Genomic DNA, 19,211 nt, shown 5'->3' with positions numbered 1-19,211 from the left:
AACTGAACTTGACTGCCTCACAAGGAAGGGGCCCATAAACTTTGAGCAGAGCCCTAAGGGGACCAAAGCCAAAAAAGGTTGAGAATGGCCAGACCAGACAGATTCTCAGCTTACTCTCCAACATCCCAATATACATCAACTCAATACCCAGGACACAAATAGTTTCACTGAGTTTCCATTCTCTCCCTCAGATGATTGCTCCAACTCAAGCCCATTTCTTCACTACATCATTGAGGATGAACTACTGTCGCAGTCACATTCTTACCTTTGACGGGAGCGGTGCCAGCCGCCGCTGGTGATGAAAGCAATGCGAACTGTGATGTAATAACACGCATGCAGGTGTGTTAAGCGTCAGTATATGGGTGATGAATCTCAGATGCAAGAGAATGAGAGTGTCAGGATCACCCGTGTGGCGGTGAGCCAATGAGAAGGAAAGATGAGTTTAGCTGGGTGGTGTTGGGGGGTTGAAGAATGCAAGGTTGTGCCTAGTGAATGATATAAAATAAAGTTGACTTCATGGTATGCTGAAAGAAATGAGTGAGTGTATTCTTTGTTTGTAAGCTGTGGTGAATCAGTGCTGTTACACTACTTACCCATTCATACAAGTTATTATTTATCTTTAGTTATGCTCTTATTTGAAGGATATATTGCTTCAAAGTAATTTTCATGATTCTGTAATGATGTACCTTCATCAATCTTGCCTGTTGCATGTAATACTTCCAAATAATGATGCAACAACACACAAAACAGAAAGTAGAGGTACCATCCAATATTAAGTAAAGAAAATATTTGCAGATGCTGGAGTCCAGTGTCGTACATAAATGGACTGGAGAAATTCAGCAGGTCATATAACATCCGTAGAAAGCAAAAGGCAGTCGGCACTCCTGAAGAAGGGCTCAGGCTCAAAACGTTGACTGCCTTTCACTTTCCTTGGATGCTGTGTGACCTGCTGAGTTTCTCCAGCACTTTGTGTACGGCATTAAATTCATACTACACATATTATACCCTTCGTTCATTAGTTCTATGCATACCTCTTCTTCTGCAATGCAGGAAAGTTCCTCTTGAAAATTGGGCTAATTTGATTCAGAAGATCCACCAGTGAATGGCACAGTAGGTTAGGATGGTCAGGTTTTGGATTAAACTCATCCACAGTTGACCTGATTAATAACAGCAAAAGTCAAACAACTTTCATTTCAATGTTTATAAAAAGGAAACAGAATTGGTACAAATGACATGGAACAGCACAGTACAAGAACAGACCTTTCAGGCCAGCATATCTGCATTAATAATGGTGCCAATCTCACCTTTCTGCACATAGTCCAGATCATCCCTCTTCTCTACTTGTTCACACATTGAAACACCTCAAACATTACTATCCCATATGTTTCTACAACTTCCCTTGCCGGCATGACCCAGGCACCCATAGCATCGTGTAAGAAAAAAATCTTTCCCACTCTCATCTTAAACCTATGCTTTCCAGTATTTGACATTTCCAACCCTGGAAAAAAAAAGATTATGTACCCTATCTAAGCCAGTGATAATTTTTTAAAAAAACCTCTATTGGATTGCCCATCAGCCTCTGGCACTTCAAACAAAAAAATCTATGTTTGTCCAATTTCTTTTAGTTGACATACTCCAACCCAGCTACACCCGAGTGAACCCCTTCCACACCCTCTCCAAAACCTCCATGGCCTTTGTAAAATGTGGCAACCAGAACTGTACATAATACACCAAATGAGGCCTACCAACATTTTGTAAAGCTGCAGAATATCTTTCCATTTTTATACTTAATGCCCCAATCAATAAAGGCATGGTGCATGATTTCTTTGCCCAGACTTGAGGAACTGAGTTAGAAGGAAAGGTTAAACAGATTGGGACTTTATTCCCTGGAGGGTACAAGAATGAGAGGAGATTTGATAGAGGTATTTAAAATTATGAGGGGGATAGACAGACTAAATATAGATTGGCATTTTCCACTGAAAGTGGTGAGATACAATCAGAGGACATGGGTTAAGGATGAAAGAGGAAACGTTTAGGGGGATCATGAAGAGGAAATTCTTCACACAGAGGGTGGTAGGAGTGTGGAATGAGCTTCCAGCTGAAGTGTGTAATTATAGAGTGCTAGTGATTCTCCTGACCACTAGGAGTCAGAACTAGTTTGTGGCAGCTTCAGTTGGATTCACAATGGATGCCTCCACATGGTCTTGTGTACTTTAGCTAATATAGTTGTTTTAAAAGAACCCATTTTTTTATTACAATAAAATAAACATCACATGGTACCAGGATGGAAGAAACACCAGGAGTGTGCAGAGTGTGTATTAGTCAATAGCAGCAGAGAAATGGAAAGTGTGAAGGACCTGATGCTGTAAATTGGACTGGAAATGTTGACCACAAGTGGAGGTTGTTCAAACAAAGATTCATGCTGTAACTGCAAACCACTGGACTTGATAACAAACCTGATGCATGGAAGATTGCACTGCTGCTTACCGTGGTGGAACTACTCAGTTATCGAGATGTTTGATGAACACTGTTCACCAAAGAAAATTAAAACGTTTGAGAGGTACATGTTTCGCTCACGCACACAACTGCACACACTTTTGATACTTTTTTTTTTAAATGGTCCTGAAATTAAAAGCAAGAACATGCAATTTTGGATTGCTGCAAGATTCAATGATCCGTGATCAAACCGTGTTTAGGATTATTGATAAGAAAATGAGAAAGAGGTTGCTGCGAGAGACAGAGCTTACCTTAGCCAGAGCAATGAAGATATGCCACGCAAGGGAATTAGCTCTGCAGCACGCGAAAAAGTTTGGTGATAGTACAAAAGCTAGTGTAAATGAAGACATAGCCATAGCCACAGTGGGTGTCCACAACATCAACAAAAAAATGAGACATAGGAAACAACAAAAAGATGGAGAGACATTCAATTACTCAAAATGCATCAAAACAATGCCCCACCTATGGAAAAGTCTGCAATGTGCAAAGGGCAAAAATCACTATTGTTACAGAGTTCTGTGTTGTGTATTGGCCTATGTGTTGTGTGGTTTTATGTTAAAAAGTGACAGTTTGCTTTTAAGAGCCAAGGTGAAGGTGGACTGCTGAGAGAGACGGACTGAGCGTGTGCAGAAAATTATCTAAAAATTTCTGGACTTGGATGATAAGCCACCACTGGGGGTGCTGTGGAGTGGAAGAAGGCCCAGAGCAGGAATCATGGTCTGGAGGACAGTATAGAATGTTGGGATTTCAGAAAGGATGAACATTCCAAAGGCAGCCAGAAGGATCCGGACCAAGCCAATGGTTCCTCTCTCTTCAAGCAACAAAAGAAGACAACTTCGAATTTTGTGCTCTCTCTCTCTCTCAAAGATCTTTTGGCTTCAGTTTACCAAACAAACTTAATTTTGTTTATGATCTTTGCTTCGGTTGAGATCGAAGTTTTGTGAGTCTTGTGTGTTTTGTGTTTGTTTTTTGTCTAAGTTTTTCTGTGGGCTGGTTGGAAAGAAAACTTAGACTTTAATTACATATGTTATATTTAGGCTGGGGAATTTATTAGTTTTACACTGTTATAGAAATTTGCATAGTAACCAGTGGGCATTGTTATAAAAGTTTGAAGGTGAATTTTTGTTAATAAAGTAATTGTTCATCTTTACCTCTGTGTGATATGCCTTCTTTGCGGTTGCTGGTTTGATCTTGTAACACTATGCAAACCAATGTTTTTTCAAAGGAAAACAAAACAGAAGTGAAAGCGTTCACACTACACACTATAGAAGAAACTGCCCTCAATTATATACTTTTCTAATCTAGGCCATCTATACAAATTAAATTATCAGCCATTAATGACTTAGAACATTGGAAAGATTTACCACTAACACTGATAGGAAGGGTAAATTGCACTAAAATTAACATCTTCCCAAGGATACAATACCTATTTCAATCGTTACCAATTAACCTAACAGAGAAATTCTTCAAGGAGCTAAAGAAAATAATAAGGAAATTCTTATGGAAAAGGGGGAAACCGAGGATAGCGCTAGATAGATTAACAGAATGGTACAAACAAGGGGGCTTACAGCTACCAAACTTTAGGAATTATTATAGAGCAGCACAATTAAGATATCTATCAGATTTTTATCAAACAAGGGAAAAACCAGATTGGACCAATTAGAGCTAGATAAAATAGGGGAGAAGGTACCTGAACATATACTATATAAGTGGGATGAAAAGCTGGTGCAACATGGGAATTCACCAGTACTGCACCACCTGCTCAACATTTGGAAGAAAATTCACGTAGAAAGGACAAAAACAAATTATCAACTACCAAAATTAATATTGACGCAAAATCAACGAATACCCTTCACAATAGATAACCTTTCCTTTAGAGAATGGGAGAGGAAAGGGATCAAAAGAATAGAAAATTGTTTTTCGGGAAATAAATTATTATCTTTTGAACAAATGAAGTGCAAATATGGTATAACTCACAGTACAATGTTTGCATACCACCAACTGAAAACCTACTTGAAAGACAAATTGGGAAGCAGGCTAAGGTTACCAGAGGAAGCAGTTTTGAATATGTGATTACAGACACAATGATAATTTAAAAATTTATAACAAACATGTACATCAAACTGCAATAGAAAGAGAAGGAGGAAATAAGCTGTAAAACTAAACAAAAGTGGGAACAAGATCTAAACAAAGATAAAGAATGAAACATGGGAAAAGCTATGCTCCAGAACTATGAGAAATACAATAAACATGATGCAATATAATTGGTTACACAGGCTATACACCATACCCCAAAAGTTAAATAAATGGGACCCAACAGTATCAGATAGATGTTTTCGCTGTAAGGAGGAAACGGAACAACAGTACATCCAATTTGGGCATGTGAGAAAGTGGAAAAGTTTTGGGAAGATCTAAATCAGGTATTAAATAAAATCACAAAAAGCAACATACCAAAAAATCCAGAGATCTTTCTTCTAAGTAATACAAGAAGTAAATAACTTAGCCTCGATTTGGATAGAGCACAAAAAAGATTTATTATGATAGCCTTAGCAGTAGCAAAACAATGTATTATGTCAACCTGGAAATCAGAAGATAGCCTGAGAATACAGCAATGGTGCATAGAAATGAATAAATGTATTCCATTGGAAAAAATAACATATAATTTAAGAAATAACATCACAGTATTCGAACAAATTTGGGAACCATACATGGAACACAGAGAAGTCCTACCGCGGACTTCCACCGCCTAAAATGACAGAATGAGAAGATGACGAAATGAACTGATCAAGTGTGTAAAAGTAGATGACATAACTTTCTTGTTTATTTTCATTGTGTGATGACATTGTTTAATGGGTTTAATGTATCATATATGTTGAACGTTGAGGGGGGTGGGATGGAGGGAGGGAAGGGAGGGGGAAAAGGGGAAAAATTACACTGTGTATATTCAAGTGGGAAATGTTTGTGTATTTTGGTCAATATGCTTCATAGTGTGAAAAATAAATAATTTTTTTAAAATTATATACTTTTCGTTGACATGGTAGTGCAGGAAGATTTTAAACCAATAGACGCTGAACAACCAAGCGTGAACAGAGTCAAACAGGACAAGTGTCATTGCATACAAATGGAACAAATATACCTTTCAAGATGGACATGGGCAAAGCTCAATTTGATCAGTGTGTGGAACATCAAAGCAATGAAGGCAAGGCCATACATCCATGAATATCCTTATAGCTCAAAGCCTACAATGGACAGAGCATCGACACAAGAGATAAAGAGCACCTCTTCAGATTCACAGTGGTCCTGGATGGACATGAATCACCGCTTGGTGACAAATCGTGTGAAAACTTAAACCTTGTCCAGAGGGAGTACACACCAGGGAAACCTATTTTGTTAGCTGATGAGTTATCTAGGACAATGATGCAGAGTGAAGCACACAATGAGAGTTCCACAGAGACAGATGTGAATCTCCACCTGAACCTGATCACTGAATCTCTTCCTATATCTGACATGAAATCCAAGAAAATCATAGCTGAAACAGAAAATACACAGTTCTACAGAAGATCATCAAGAATCTGAATGAAGGATGGCCTAGAGGTGAATGTCAGCCATACTATATTGGACCTGACCTGAGTGTTGTCAATGAGATTCTACTCAGAGATGCTGAAAAGGGTGCATGAGGGCACCTTGGAATGGAAAAAATGCAAGAGGAGGGCCAGAAATGCGGTTTATTGGCCAGGAATAAATGCTGTCATTGACAGGATGATTTCAGTTGTGAGACCTGTTTGAAACATCTCTCAAAGCAGACAAAGGAACCCATGATCATAACTGACTCCAGCGGAACCACAGCAGAAGGTTGGGACTGATCTGTCCCACATGGATGGAAAGAATTACTTGCTGGTTATAGATTATGTACTGAACTATCCGGACATTGTGCTGCTTCCTAACACGTCTGGCTGCTTGTGTGATCAAATATATGAAATCGATCTTTGCCAGATATGGAATTCCTCAAACAGTCTACAGTGAAACTGGACCATGCTACAGCTGTAGAGAATTCCAGAACTTTGCAGAATAGTATGATTTTTGACATGTGACTTCAAGTCCTCGGCATCCACAGTCAGCAGGTAAAGCAGAGAAAGGAGCTCACATAGTTAAAGCACCCACAGATCCTTATCCAGTTCTATTGAGTTACCGAGCTTCGCCACTTGAACAAGGCACATCACCCACTGAGCTTCTGATGGGATGTAGACTATGCACCACACTTCCCTACTCTGCAGACCCAAACAAGAACAGAGATGTCGAAGATGTCAAATGGAAATAAAAGCATCTGCAATGGAGACAAAAATCAAACTATGACAAGTCAGCAAGAAGCTTAGGCACACTGGCACAACATGACCCAGTGAGACTCGGACATTCCAACACTTGGGACAAAAAGGCTTCTGTTCTGGAGGAAGCAAATCCAAGATCCTACACTGTCAGAACAGAGGATGTTCAAATACTGAGAAGGAATCAAAAGAGCCTGTTGAAAATACAAGAGACACCACAGGAGTCTGCAGAAGATCCAGCCTGCACAGCAACAAAGGAAACACCACCAGTGCTAGACAGTAGTGGACCCACAGAGCCAACACAAGCACCTATGTAAAGAAGAGCCACACGTGTTATCAAAGCACCTGACAGACTGAATCTCTGAAGGAAAAAGAACTGCCCACTTAAAATGTTTGTGCTACTAGTGCTGTGTTTGTGTTGAACTTTAAATGGAAATGAATACTGTATTAGTGTGTCATGTTGTTCGATTAAAATCTCAAAGAAAGGGGATGTAATGATAGAGTGCTAGTGATCCTCCTGACCACTAAAAGGAGCCAGAGACAAGTTGTGGCAGTGTTGTCTGGATTCAAGATGAGTGTCTCCACACGGTCTTGTGTACTTTAGCTAATAAAGTATAATTCTTTAAAAAGAACCCAAATTTCTTTATTACAATAAAATAAACAACACAAAGTGATGAATGCGGGCTCAATTTTAACACTTAAGAAGAATTTGGATAGGTACATGAATGGGATAGATATGTAAGGTTATGGGCAGGGTGCAGTTCAGTGAAACTAGGAAAAAAATGGTCTGGCACAGACTAGAGGGGCCAAGGTGGCCTGCTTCTAATCTGTAATTATTCTATGGTTCTATCCACTTGTGCTGGTACTTTAAAAGGGTACTGTTAGTATAGTTCACAGATATTATACAATGCTATAGCAACATCTCCTTTATTGTTCCCATATCATGCTCAAGTCACTTTCTGACATTTTGTTTTTCTTTCACTTTGCATCATCTGTGGTTTTATTTGCTCTCTCATGCTGCAGAAAACTTGTGGCTTCCTGTTTTTGTATGTCTCCCCAGCAGTAATGCAAATACATGAACGTGTTCCGTAAATTTCAAATGATGTTCAAATGTACAATATAGATTTACTTCAACAATGATTAAATCATCTAAATAAATTGCAACCTCCCAGTAGCCAACAATTTCAATTCTGAGTCATGCTCCCAAGCTCGCATATCTGTCCATGGCTTGTGTATTATCCCATCCACAGATTGGGGGAACACCACCTTATTTTCCATCTGGGCACTCTCCATCTAGATGGTCTTACCATTTTCTGCTAAACATGCTCATCATCTTTCCCCTTCCTTTTCCAGTTCTTCCCTCCCTTCCCCCTTACCCAGCCAGCCATCCCTCCTCCACCTGATTGCTGTTGTCCCCTCCCTCCATTCTCCAGCTATCATCTCCTGCCTTTACCACTCACCCCCCCCCTACCCCCCACCTCCACAACTATCTTTTGTTTGGATGCCTGCCAGCATTCTCTCATACCTTGATGAAAGGCACAACCCATAACACATCGGTTATGTATTTTTGCCTTTGCTACATAAAGGACACTGTTCCATCAAAATAAATTGGCTCAACTTTGCCTCTTAAACATAATATATCTCTTCCTGAAGGCTCGAACTCACTGATTGATATAGAATCCTCGTATAGAAGCAGTGATGCTAACATGACGATCCTCCATGGTAATGATGTGAAGGTACACAAGATCTCCACGCATTTTGCGATTACCAGGAGGAGGGTTCCACCCACTCATCATCAAAGACTTTAGGCACTGTGGATGCTATAGAGAGAATTTTAGTTAGCAACTTGCATCTCACCAAACTTAAAGACACAAATAACCAGTAAAAAGAGGCAATGGGATCAGAAAGAAAGAAAGAAAAATGCTGAAAATACTCAGGTTAGGCAGCATTTGTGGAAAATGAAACCAAAGTAGCATTTGAAATCAACGACCTTTCATCAGAACTGATGCAAGATCATGAACTCCAAAGTTTAACTCTATTTCTCTTTTCACAGATGCTTTCAGACATGCTTCGGTTAATATTGTTGTACATTTCTCTGTTCATGTTTCATCTTTCCAGCATTTGCTCATTCTTGATTTGGCAAACAGAATTAGAATTTCTATTAAATGGAGTACAAATTTCACAATGAAACAAATGTATTATTGCAAAAAAAGAATCAAGAATGAGGGATGCAAGTTGAAGTTTATGAAGAGAAAGCATTTTTAAGGGGGAAGCTGCTGTGCAAGCATTTATTTACAGCAGTCTAATTTCAGAAATCTCAAAACCACCAACTCTGTCCAAGCAGAAATTTCACAATGCTACTTCTTCAAAAACAAAAAGGACATGCGAGTGCTATGAACAATCATTCCATCAATCACTCTGTTGCAGATGAGGCAGTTTCCTCATCATGTACCTTGTTATCTATGGTTATTGGCTGTAGAAGTGATAGGGGCCTTTCTTTGGATCCTGGCAATATACATTCTGGAGGTGAACATTCATTGGTGTCAAGTGGCTGATCGGAACCAGAACGTTTTTTCCTCCTTCCAGATGCAGATGCATCTAAAGAAAAAAAAATAGATATTTTTTCCTTACCTCCTCCTGAAGCTTAAGCCAAGTCATGTTTCTATAAAGGAATGAAATTGTGAAATTGGGGCTCCGGATGCAAAAGCAATTAATCAGTTGAAAAAGATTCCAGGCAGTATTTCGGAGGACCTATCAACATTCATTGAACTTTTCCACAATTTATTAAGAATTTTAATGACTGAGAATAAAAGGATGACTTTGTAGCGCACAATCTTAACTTGAATAGTCCAAACAAAATTCTGTTGGCTGCCAAATTTGTCCTGAAGCCCCAAATGCACCTATATTAACTGGATTAAGCCAGCCAAAGCTATAACATTTAGACTAATTGAGTCCTTCCTCTTCATGAAGTCGAAGAGGCTTTTAATCTAAAAAAAAATTACACTGAAGTTTCTCTTCTTTACTTTTTTCTCTATTATTTATCAAATATTTATGCAGATCGTACCTCCAGTATCACCATCATAGATGCAACTTAAGAAAGAAAGTGAGTTACATTCAATGCCATTATAGCTATCACCAGCGTCAAGGCTCTTCAACAAATCCTGGATATGACGGATATGAAATCGAACTTCTCGGATGGTGTATGGTTCTGAAAATGAGAAAAAGATAGTCACTTCAACAATGTACCCAAAGGTCAAGTAGATTTACCTGCAAGTCTAAAATTCTAAAAGAAAAATTAGTAATACTATTCACATAGAAAAAGTATTGAAAATCCAGTAAAGGTGCACAATCCTTTATCTGGATAACTAAAATACAGAAAGCTCCAAAATCCGGAAAGTGGGGAGAGAGTCGGGCGAGCGAGGGGTGGGGGGGAGGGGACCGGCAGCAAGAGTCAGGCGGCCAAAGGGGGTGGGTGGGGGGAAACAGCAGCATGACTGGAAGAGGGTGAGGGTGGATACGGCAGCACCATTCGGGTGAGCTTAAATCTGGCTTTCCGAAATCCGTAAAAACCTGAAATTTGGAACACACTGTCCCCCAAAGGTTCCAGATATAGGATTGTGTACCTATATACTCTCTGACCAATGCTCTTAAGATTCAATAGTGCAGGAGAGGTCCAGACCAAAGTAGATTTGGAGCAGAAGCTTGCACGGTAAAATGACAGCTAACAAATGGTTTTTAAAAAGTTAGTAGGAGTTCAGGTTTATCATATTCTCCTCAGAATAAAAGGCAAACATGGCAAGATTAGAGGGAAGAAAACAAATAAGAGTTGGGGCAAACCAAAATCTGAGTACACACAGAAGACTGCAAATGCAGGAATCTAAAGCTAACCACATTCTTCTGAAGGAACTCAGCAGGTCTTGCAGCATCAGTCAGAGAAAAAGAATGGTTGACATCAAATCAAAACCCTTTAAATCGAAACTGGGGAATTGTAGTAGAGAAGCAAGTGAGAGAAGTGGCCAGATAATCCCACTGGCATGGTGAGGGAAAGAAAGGTTGAGGAGGGTGAACTAATTGATTCTACCCTCACATAATTGTCTGTGGTATGGAGGACAGAAGCTTTGTTTCATTCCAGAGATGCCGTTTAAGCTCATTTCTCGACAGGACAGAGATACAGGAATGGTCAGCTACAAAGGGTGCACTTTTTTTTTAAGTGAGAGACTTAATTCCACAACACAAGTTACTTCTTGAATAGTCAACATGACTTTCATTTCTGTAGAACAAAGCATATGGTGTCTGTTGGCTATTTTGCAAAATAGCCAAAAAAGTTTTCCAATTGTCTGTTTTCCTTCTTAATGTCAAAGGGCCACTGTTCTATGACTCACTGGGCCCTTATTTTTTCTGACTTTTCTTTGAGGTGGCTGCCTGTTGTTGAGAATTAAACCACAAGCTGATATATTCAGCAAGGATTTGTCAGACAACATTCCACTTGCAGCACCATGTATTGGGGCATTACCTTTTGGCAGCACTTACTATTTAACTGAGATGTACAAATATCATATACAGTGCTGGTATTCAATCTCAAATTATTCTACTACCCACAATCCTCAGCCTTCGTGCTTTTTTTTACCTTTACCCACAAGGCATCATACTAGATTCCTTCCCTACTTCACAACCTCATACAATCCACCATCTCCCATTAAAAATATGAGCACCAAAGTCATATTCAGTCCTTCTGGTACTTCTAGATAAAAGTTATACAGAAGTAATAAAAATGATTCTTATTAAGTACAGTTTCATCCATTTCAACCAATATTATGCATTCAACAGGTAGCAAAAGAGAGGTACGTACAACTCTCCAATAAGAAATGTTGGAACTCCATCTTGCAATGAGTACCAATTGTTAAGGTACCGCCCAAGAATCAAATAAATAAAGCTAATGGAAAGTCTGAACAAAGCACTATGATCTTTTCAACAGAGTGCCACTCTTTACCTTCAATGACTCGGAAAACAGATCCATTCTTTAATCCTTCTATACTTTTCAACTCTGCAAAGTTATCCAAAACATTCCCATCATGCTGAAGTGAGAAGCAGGTTCGATGGCACGTGTCCTCACGCTCCATCAGAACCCGAATAACCTCTTGGACCATGTCCTGAGAAGATAACTACAGAAAGGACAAGAAAAATTAAACTGTATTACAGTGAGTGAAACCAATTCCTCCATTAAGCCTTCATAAAGCAAACAGCTCAAGATAACTTGAGTGCTCATGAGACAACCTACTCACCCCTTCATCTGAAGCCCCATTGCCAATAATATTCTGCACATATACAACACTGCCTTCACCAACTCACACTGGTTGCTGGTCAATCAATGCTTCAAACACAAAATATTTGAATAAAACAAAAATTTTACTCACTCCTTCTATTATTATTTTTATTTCCTGTTTCATCAATTACTGAACCACTTTGGGGCATTTTTCTTGTTAATAGGCTACTATATCAAAACACCTGTTCATTGGTGTCAAGAGGAGAAAATAACTTACTTGAAAGTCAATGGCATCATTTCCAGGCATTTGGATCTTAATATTAAGTACGTCCCATGGAGAAACGGCAGCATCACTGTGTGGTTGGATGCCATCACCAACTGTAATTGCACTATTCATTGGTAGTGTCATTTGGGTGCCTGCACCATTTAGCAGATTAACACGTAGCTCGGAATCTACAATGAGATTTTTTTCAAATCAGAACATAGATGTGTGATAAACCTTAATGTTAAGACAATATTAGAACAAAAAAAAGCATAAACACCCTAGTTATGTCTGCTCTTTAATAACTATGGCATTAACCTGGTTGAAAGCCAGAAGAAGCAGATCATAACTTTAAGTTTACAGTGTTGACACTTGATTGATATGGATATAATTATGAAATTTTAAATAAATACTGTACATCTAGTTCCTGCTTAAAGCATGCCTTTGTAGAAAACAGTGCTCCTAAAAATTCCACTCCACAATTTCAAGTTGGGATGCTTTCATGTCTTCTTCAGAGAACCAGCTCCCTGGATATTAGAATTCAGGTAAGGTGGAGGGAGAGAAAAAAAATAGACAATAGATAATAGGAGCTGGAGTAGGCCCTTCGGCCCGTCGAGCCAGCACCGCCATTTTACAGATCATGGCTGATCACTACCATCAGTACCCCTTTCCAGCCTTATCCCCATAACCCTTAACTCCTTTGCCCACAACAGTGGGAGAGAAAGAATGCTCAAAATTTCAGGTCAGAACCCTTCATCAAGAGGAGAAAATAACTTACTTGAAAGTCAATAGTGTCACTTCCAGGCATTTGGATCTTAACATTGAAGTACATCCCATGGAGAAATGACAGCATCACAGCCTGACCTGCTGTGTCCCTCCAGCTTCTATGTATTTATACACACAATGATGCACTATCAATAACTCTAAAGAATAGAAGATACCTGACTGATAGGCTTTTATTACCATAAACTGATGGCACATCTCATGTTGTTGACCTGAGACCTCGGCTTGTTCTTAGGGACGGGTTATGGCATTGCCACCTTGATGAGGGGAATCAAGGGGGAGGAGCCACAGGTACACCAGCAAGGGGTGGCCAACCATAAACATACAAACAGTATTAACAGTTGTTCCACCATATTCACCCCCTCTTAAAAAAAGTCCAGCAGGGTGAAGTGGGTTCATGACCATCATAGGTTCAGCCTGTCCGGTGGGCTTGTCTGTCATTGTGACTATTATAGCAGTGGTTGTGGCTCAACTGTTGGCTCCTGGACAGTCCAGTCGTTGTCGGCGGATGGAGCGTCCGGCAGCTGAATTGAGACAGTTGGGGCAGGGGCTGGGGTAAGGAGACATGGTATGTGATGGGTGATCGGGAGGTGGGGTGGGGGGGAAGTGGATCTACTGGTTGGTTGGCCAGACACCTGGGGTCTCCTGCATGCACAATGTCCTTGCATCCATCCGGTACACTACATAGGCATATAGGGGATCGGCATGGAGGAGGTGGACCCTCTCAACCAGCAGGACTGGCCCTAGGACATCAACGAGGATGGCAGCATGGTCTCTGATCCAGACTTCCTGGGGATGGGAAACCACCTTTCATGAGGGGGACATTGGTGGTGGTGCACAGAAGGGATCTGATTGCATGAAGTACTTCAGGGAGGACCTTTTGCCAGTGAGAGACAGGCAGATCTTTCAACAGGGCGAGGAGGACAGCCTTCCAAACGTTGGCATTCTCCATCTTCACCTGTCTATTCCCTCAGGAGTTGTAACTAGTGATCCTGCTAGTAGTGATACCTCTGGCCAGCAGATATTGGCGCAGCTCATCGGTCATGAAGGAGGCCCCCCAGTCACAATGTATATAGCAGGGGTTTCCGAACAGGGTTAAGAGGTTGCGTAAGCCTTTGATGACGGTGGCAACAGTCACGTAGGGCAGGAAAGAGCATGAAGTTGAGGATGTACACGTTGCGATTCAAAGAGAGCAGGGGCTCCTTGAAATCCATGCTGGTAGCCTTAATCAGGTGTGACCTGTCTTGCTGGTAGAAGTGTGATTTGCACCCGGCAGTATCTGGTCATCGTCCTGATGTCCTCAATTGAATAGAAGTTGTGTGCTTTGATGAAATGGTAGACCTTGACCCTAGAGTGGCAGAGATCGGTGTCGAGGGCTAGTAAGTGGTCCATGTGCGCACTGGCGCAAATTCCTCAGGACAGGGCGTCCAAAGGCTCATTGAGCTTTGTGGGCCAGTACAAGATATCATAGTTGTAGGTGGAGAGTTAGATTCTCCACCTCAAAATCTTGTCATTCTTGATTTTACCCCACTGCTTGTTATTGAACATGAAAGCGACTGCACATTGGTCAGTTAGCAGGATAAACTGTTTGCCAGCAAGATAGTAGCTACAGTGCCATACCACCTCAACGATGGATTGGACCTTCTTCTCAATTGAGGAGTGCTGGATCTGGGGCCTTGGAGAGTGTCTGCCTGCCTGATTAAGAGTGGCAGCTAGGGGAAAATCAAGAGATATCATTCACCACCTGAAACAGGGTGGATTCATCCGCAGCGTGCATTGCAGCTTTGGCAAGATCACTTTTGGTGCAGTTCAAATCCACCTGAGCCTCTATTGACAGGGGAAAGGAGGTAGCTTTTACGAGAGGGCAGGCCTTATCCACATAGTTGGGGATCCACTGGCCATAACAGGAGAAAAACCCAAGGCACTTTTTCAGGGCCTTGAAGGTGTGGGAGAGTGGGAGCTCCAACAGTGGAAGCAAGTGGTTGGGATCAGAGTCAATAACTCCATTCTCCACAATGCAGCCAAGTATAGTGAGGTATGGAATACACTTTTATCTTTGTTGTAAGTGTGATTTAGGATTTTGGCTGTCCAGAGAATTTTCTGGAGGTTGGCATCATGGTCTTGCAGGCCATGGCCACAGTTAGTGACAGTCAAGGTAGGGGAATGTGGCCAGCAGCCCGTGCTCGTCCACCATTCAGTCCATCTCCCTCTGGAAAATGGAGTTTCCATTGGTGACCCCAAAGGGGACCCTTAAGGGGTAGAGTCGGCCATCCACTTCAAATGCAGTGGACTGACAGTCTGGGACCTGGTGGTATGTTGACTTTATGTCAATGGTGGAAAATACCCAATGTTAGGTGAATTTATTTACATTGGCAGCTATACAGGAGAGGAGCTACTCAACCAGTTGTGTAAACCTGTTATTGGTCTGACTGCAGTCAATAACCATTCAGTGTTTTTCCCCCACTCTTAACCACCATTAGCTCTCCAGGGGCTGGTACTGGGTTTGATGATCCCCTCGGTCAGGAGCTGTCTCACCGCTGTTAGGTCTGCTTTGTTCATGAATGAGTGAGACAAACACCAGGCTGAGTCGAAATCAGGGTTCTTTGTTCTTTATTACCGGATTGTAACACTTGCGACTAACCATGTTAGTCGGAGAATGCATTCTGCCGTTATCAGCAAAATGGTGATTTTTTATACCCTTGGATACATGCTTAGAACATCATCATATCATTACTTGTCCAATGACTAAAACTGTTGCTATCCTTTCCCTGCTAGCTTCCTGCCTCTCAATCCATCAATGTCTTTCTTATCTTGTAAGTACAAGGATGCATTCACATCTTGTTACAGCCCTGTACAGGGCAACTCCCTACACATTCCCATCTCATGATGTTTTACCTAACAGGAGTACAAGGACACCTCCCCTTCTTGTTACAGCCCTGTACAGGGTAACTCCTTACACATTCCCATCTCATGATGTTTTACCTTACACCGCTGATCTGATAAAGTCACTGTATCACCTGCTCTTGTTGTCAACGGGCTTGTATTTGGGGTGTGTTTGGCAAACAGAAGAGGAGGGACCAAGAAGGTGGAGAGGCCACAGGTCTTGTGCAGTGGGTTGATCATGGGTTGTTGGTTGGACACGTTCAGAGGGGAGGGTGGGCAGTTTAAAAACGGTTGGTTGTAGACTGTGAAGGGTGGATGGAGCCCACTACCACACGTTAAATGTATGGTTTCTTATCTGAGAGCAGTATTTTGATTAAACCAAACTGCTGGAATCTCAAACAAAGTTTGATAATTCAGGTTCCAACCCATTTCACTTATCTGAAATATTACATTTTTGTTCTTCTTCATTAAACTGATTTTTTTTTTGCCACATGTACTGTGACACTGAAACGTTTTTGTTTTGTGGGCTATTCAGGCAAATCTGCTCATATTCAAGTTATGGATAGAGTGGAATAATAAAACTAATGCAAGTCAAAGAGGTTAAGGTTTATACAAAGTGCTGAGTAGAGAACAGTAGAGTAAAACTACTGCAAGAGCATCATCTTTTAATCAATCAATTCAGATTTATTGTCAGAGTACATACATGACATCACATAAAACCCCAAGATAAAACCCTGAGATTCCTTTTTCCTGCAGACGTAGCAGAACCATCACTAATTGGTAGTGCAAAAAAATAAACTGTACAGTTTTTAATTTGTATGCATGTTTACACTGTAAACAGACAACAAAAGCAAACAAACCAACTCTGCAATACAGAGAGCTAATGATAACAGCAATGAAGAAATGGTCATTGAATCTGGAAGTTCATGCATCTTCTGCCAGAGGTGGGGAAGAAAGTATGTCTGGGGTAGGATGGATCATGATGCCACCTTTCCTCAAGGCAGGAGGAGGTTTTCACTTTGTCAGTGGAGGGGAAGTGGACTTGCATGATGGCTTGAGCTAAATTCACAACCCTCTGCAGTTGCTTGTAATCCTGCACAGCAGCAGTTTCTGCAGCATGCAGTGATTTATTTTCTTTTTTTTTATTTAAATTTTTTATTTTTCACACCATAAATCAGATTAGCCATGATATACACTTTTTCTTTTTCACACATATACAGTGACTTTTTCTCCCCCCCCCCACTCCCTCCTCCCAAGCCACCCCCCCACCCCCCCTCTCATCCATTTTAGGTATACAATCTAGGTTGCATTAAGCCAGTCAGACAATGTTGTCATTCAACAAAAATACACCAGAAATTCTACTGAGTCCATTCTTTTCTTTCCTTCTCCTTCCATCAACTTAGGTAATGTTTGTCCCCGGTAGGTTTTCGCTATTGTATTTAATGTAAGGCTCCCATACTTGTTCGAATATTTCAATATTATTTCTTAAACTACATGTTATTTTTTCTAATGGAATACATTTATTCATTTCTATATACCATTGTTGTATTTTCAAATTATCTTCCAATTTCCAGGTTGACATAATATATTTTTTTGCTACTGCTAGAGCTATCTTAACAAATCTTTTTTGTGCATCCTCCAAATCAATTCCAAATTCTTTGTTTTTTATGTTACTTAGGAGAAAGATCTCTGGATTCTTTGGTATATTGTTTTCTGTTATTTTATTTAATATCTGACTGAGATCATCCCAAAATTTTTCTACTCTCTCACATGTCCAGATTGCATGAATTGTTGTTCCCATTTCTTTTTTTTTTTAACATCGAAAACATCTATCAGATACTGTTGGGTCCCATTTATTTAACTTTTGCGGTGTAATGTATAGTCTGTGTAACCAATTATATTGTATCATACGTAGCCTCGTATTTATTGTATTTCTCATCGTTCCAGAACATAATTTCTCCCATGTTTCCTTTTTTATCTTTATATTTAAATCTTGTTCCCATTTTTGTTTAGTTTTACCATTTGTTTCCTCATTCTCCTTTTCTTGCAGTTTAATATACATATTTGTTATAAATCTTTTGATTAACATTGTATCTGTAATCACATATTCAAGGTTACTTCCCTCTGGTAAACTCAAATTGCTTCCTAATTTATCTTTCAAGTAGGATCTCAGTTGGTAATATGCCAGCGCTGTATCTCCAGTTATATTGTACTTATCTCTCATTTGTTCAAAGGATAAGAATCTATTTCCTGAAAAACAATTTTCTATTCTTTTAATCCCTTTTTTTTCCCCCATTTTCTAAATGAAAGGTTGTCTATTGTAAAAGGGAGTAGCTTATTTTGCATCAATATTAGTTTTGGTAATTGATAATTTATTTTATTTCTTTCTACATGAATCTTCTTCCAAATATTGAGGAAATGATGTAGTACTGGAGAAGTTCTATTTTGTACCAATTTTTCGTCCCATTTATATAATATGTGTTCAAGTATCTTTTCCCCTATTTTATCTAATTCTAATCTCGTCCAGTCTGGTTTTTCCCTTGTTTGATAAAAATCTGATAGGTATCTTAATTGTGCGGCTCTATAATAATTTTTGAAGTTTGGCAATTGTAAGCCTCCTTGTTTATACCATTCTGTTAATTTATCTAGTGCTATCCTCGGTTTCCCCCCTCTCCATAAAAATTTCCTTATTATTTTCTTTAACTCTTTGAAGAATTTTTCTGTCAGTTGTATTGGCAATGCCTGAAATAAGTATAGTATCCTTGGAAAAATGTTCATTTTAATACAGTTTATCCTTCCTATCAGTGTTAGTGGTAGATCTTCAGTGATTTATTTTCCACGATTCAGCTGTAAAAGTTTGGAAATTATCTCCGGGCACATCCAATTTCCTCAAATATCCTTCCCTTGTTCTCTCTCTCTTTTTAAAAAATATATAAACTTCATTTATGAGTATATAAAATACATAATTAAAAACAAAAAATATAAATCCAACCCCTCTTAAAAACCTATATACCCCCCCACAAAAAAACCCACTAACAAAAAAAGTTTTTTAATCATTGCTGCGGAATGTGCCAGGTCTTTACAAATTTTTTTTTTTTTTTTTATTCACACATAACACCAATAATACTAACTACTGTACCTCCAAATTCATACATCTCAAATATGGAGACCACATCTTCACATAAAAATAGTTATGTAAATT

General features: G+C 39.8%; 1 protein-coding gene across 6 annotated transcripts in view; it reads right to left on the bottom strand.

Annotated features, from left to right (window-relative positions):
- LOC138761155 (clustered mitochondria protein homolog) overlaps positions 1-19,211 on the bottom strand; it is a 108,660-nt gene that overhangs the window by 45,673 nt on the left and 43,776 nt on the right. For all 6 annotated transcript variants that reach the window (XR_011356145.1, XM_069932845.1, XM_069932844.1 and 3 more), the window contains exons 2-7: positions 12,359-12,534; positions 11,809-11,980; positions 9,883-10,026; positions 9,271-9,416; positions 8,484-8,638; positions 1,032-1,157 (exon numbers count right to left, since the gene is read on the bottom strand). Coding sequence is in view for 5 of the 6 variants with exons in the window: in XM_069932845.1 (XP_069788946.1) it covers positions 1,032-1,157; positions 8,484-8,638; positions 9,271-9,416; positions 9,883-10,026; positions 11,809-11,980; positions 12,359-12,534 (919 nt within the window). In the remaining variant the exon portion in view is untranslated. The remainder of the gene's footprint in view (positions 1-1,031; positions 1,158-8,483; positions 8,639-9,270; positions 9,417-9,882; positions 10,027-11,808; positions 11,981-12,358; positions 12,535-19,211) is intronic.

This window comes from Narcine bancroftii, chromosome 4 (genome assembly GCF_036971445.1).
Source record: "Narcine bancroftii isolate sNarBan1 chromosome 4, sNarBan1.hap1, whole genome shotgun sequence".
In the NCBI taxonomy this organism is placed as follows: Eukaryota; Metazoa; Chordata; class Chondrichthyes; order Torpediniformes; family Narcinidae; genus Narcine; species Narcine bancroftii.
Note: the sequence above shows the minus strand (reverse complement) of the source record. Positions and strands in the feature narration are given on the sequence as shown.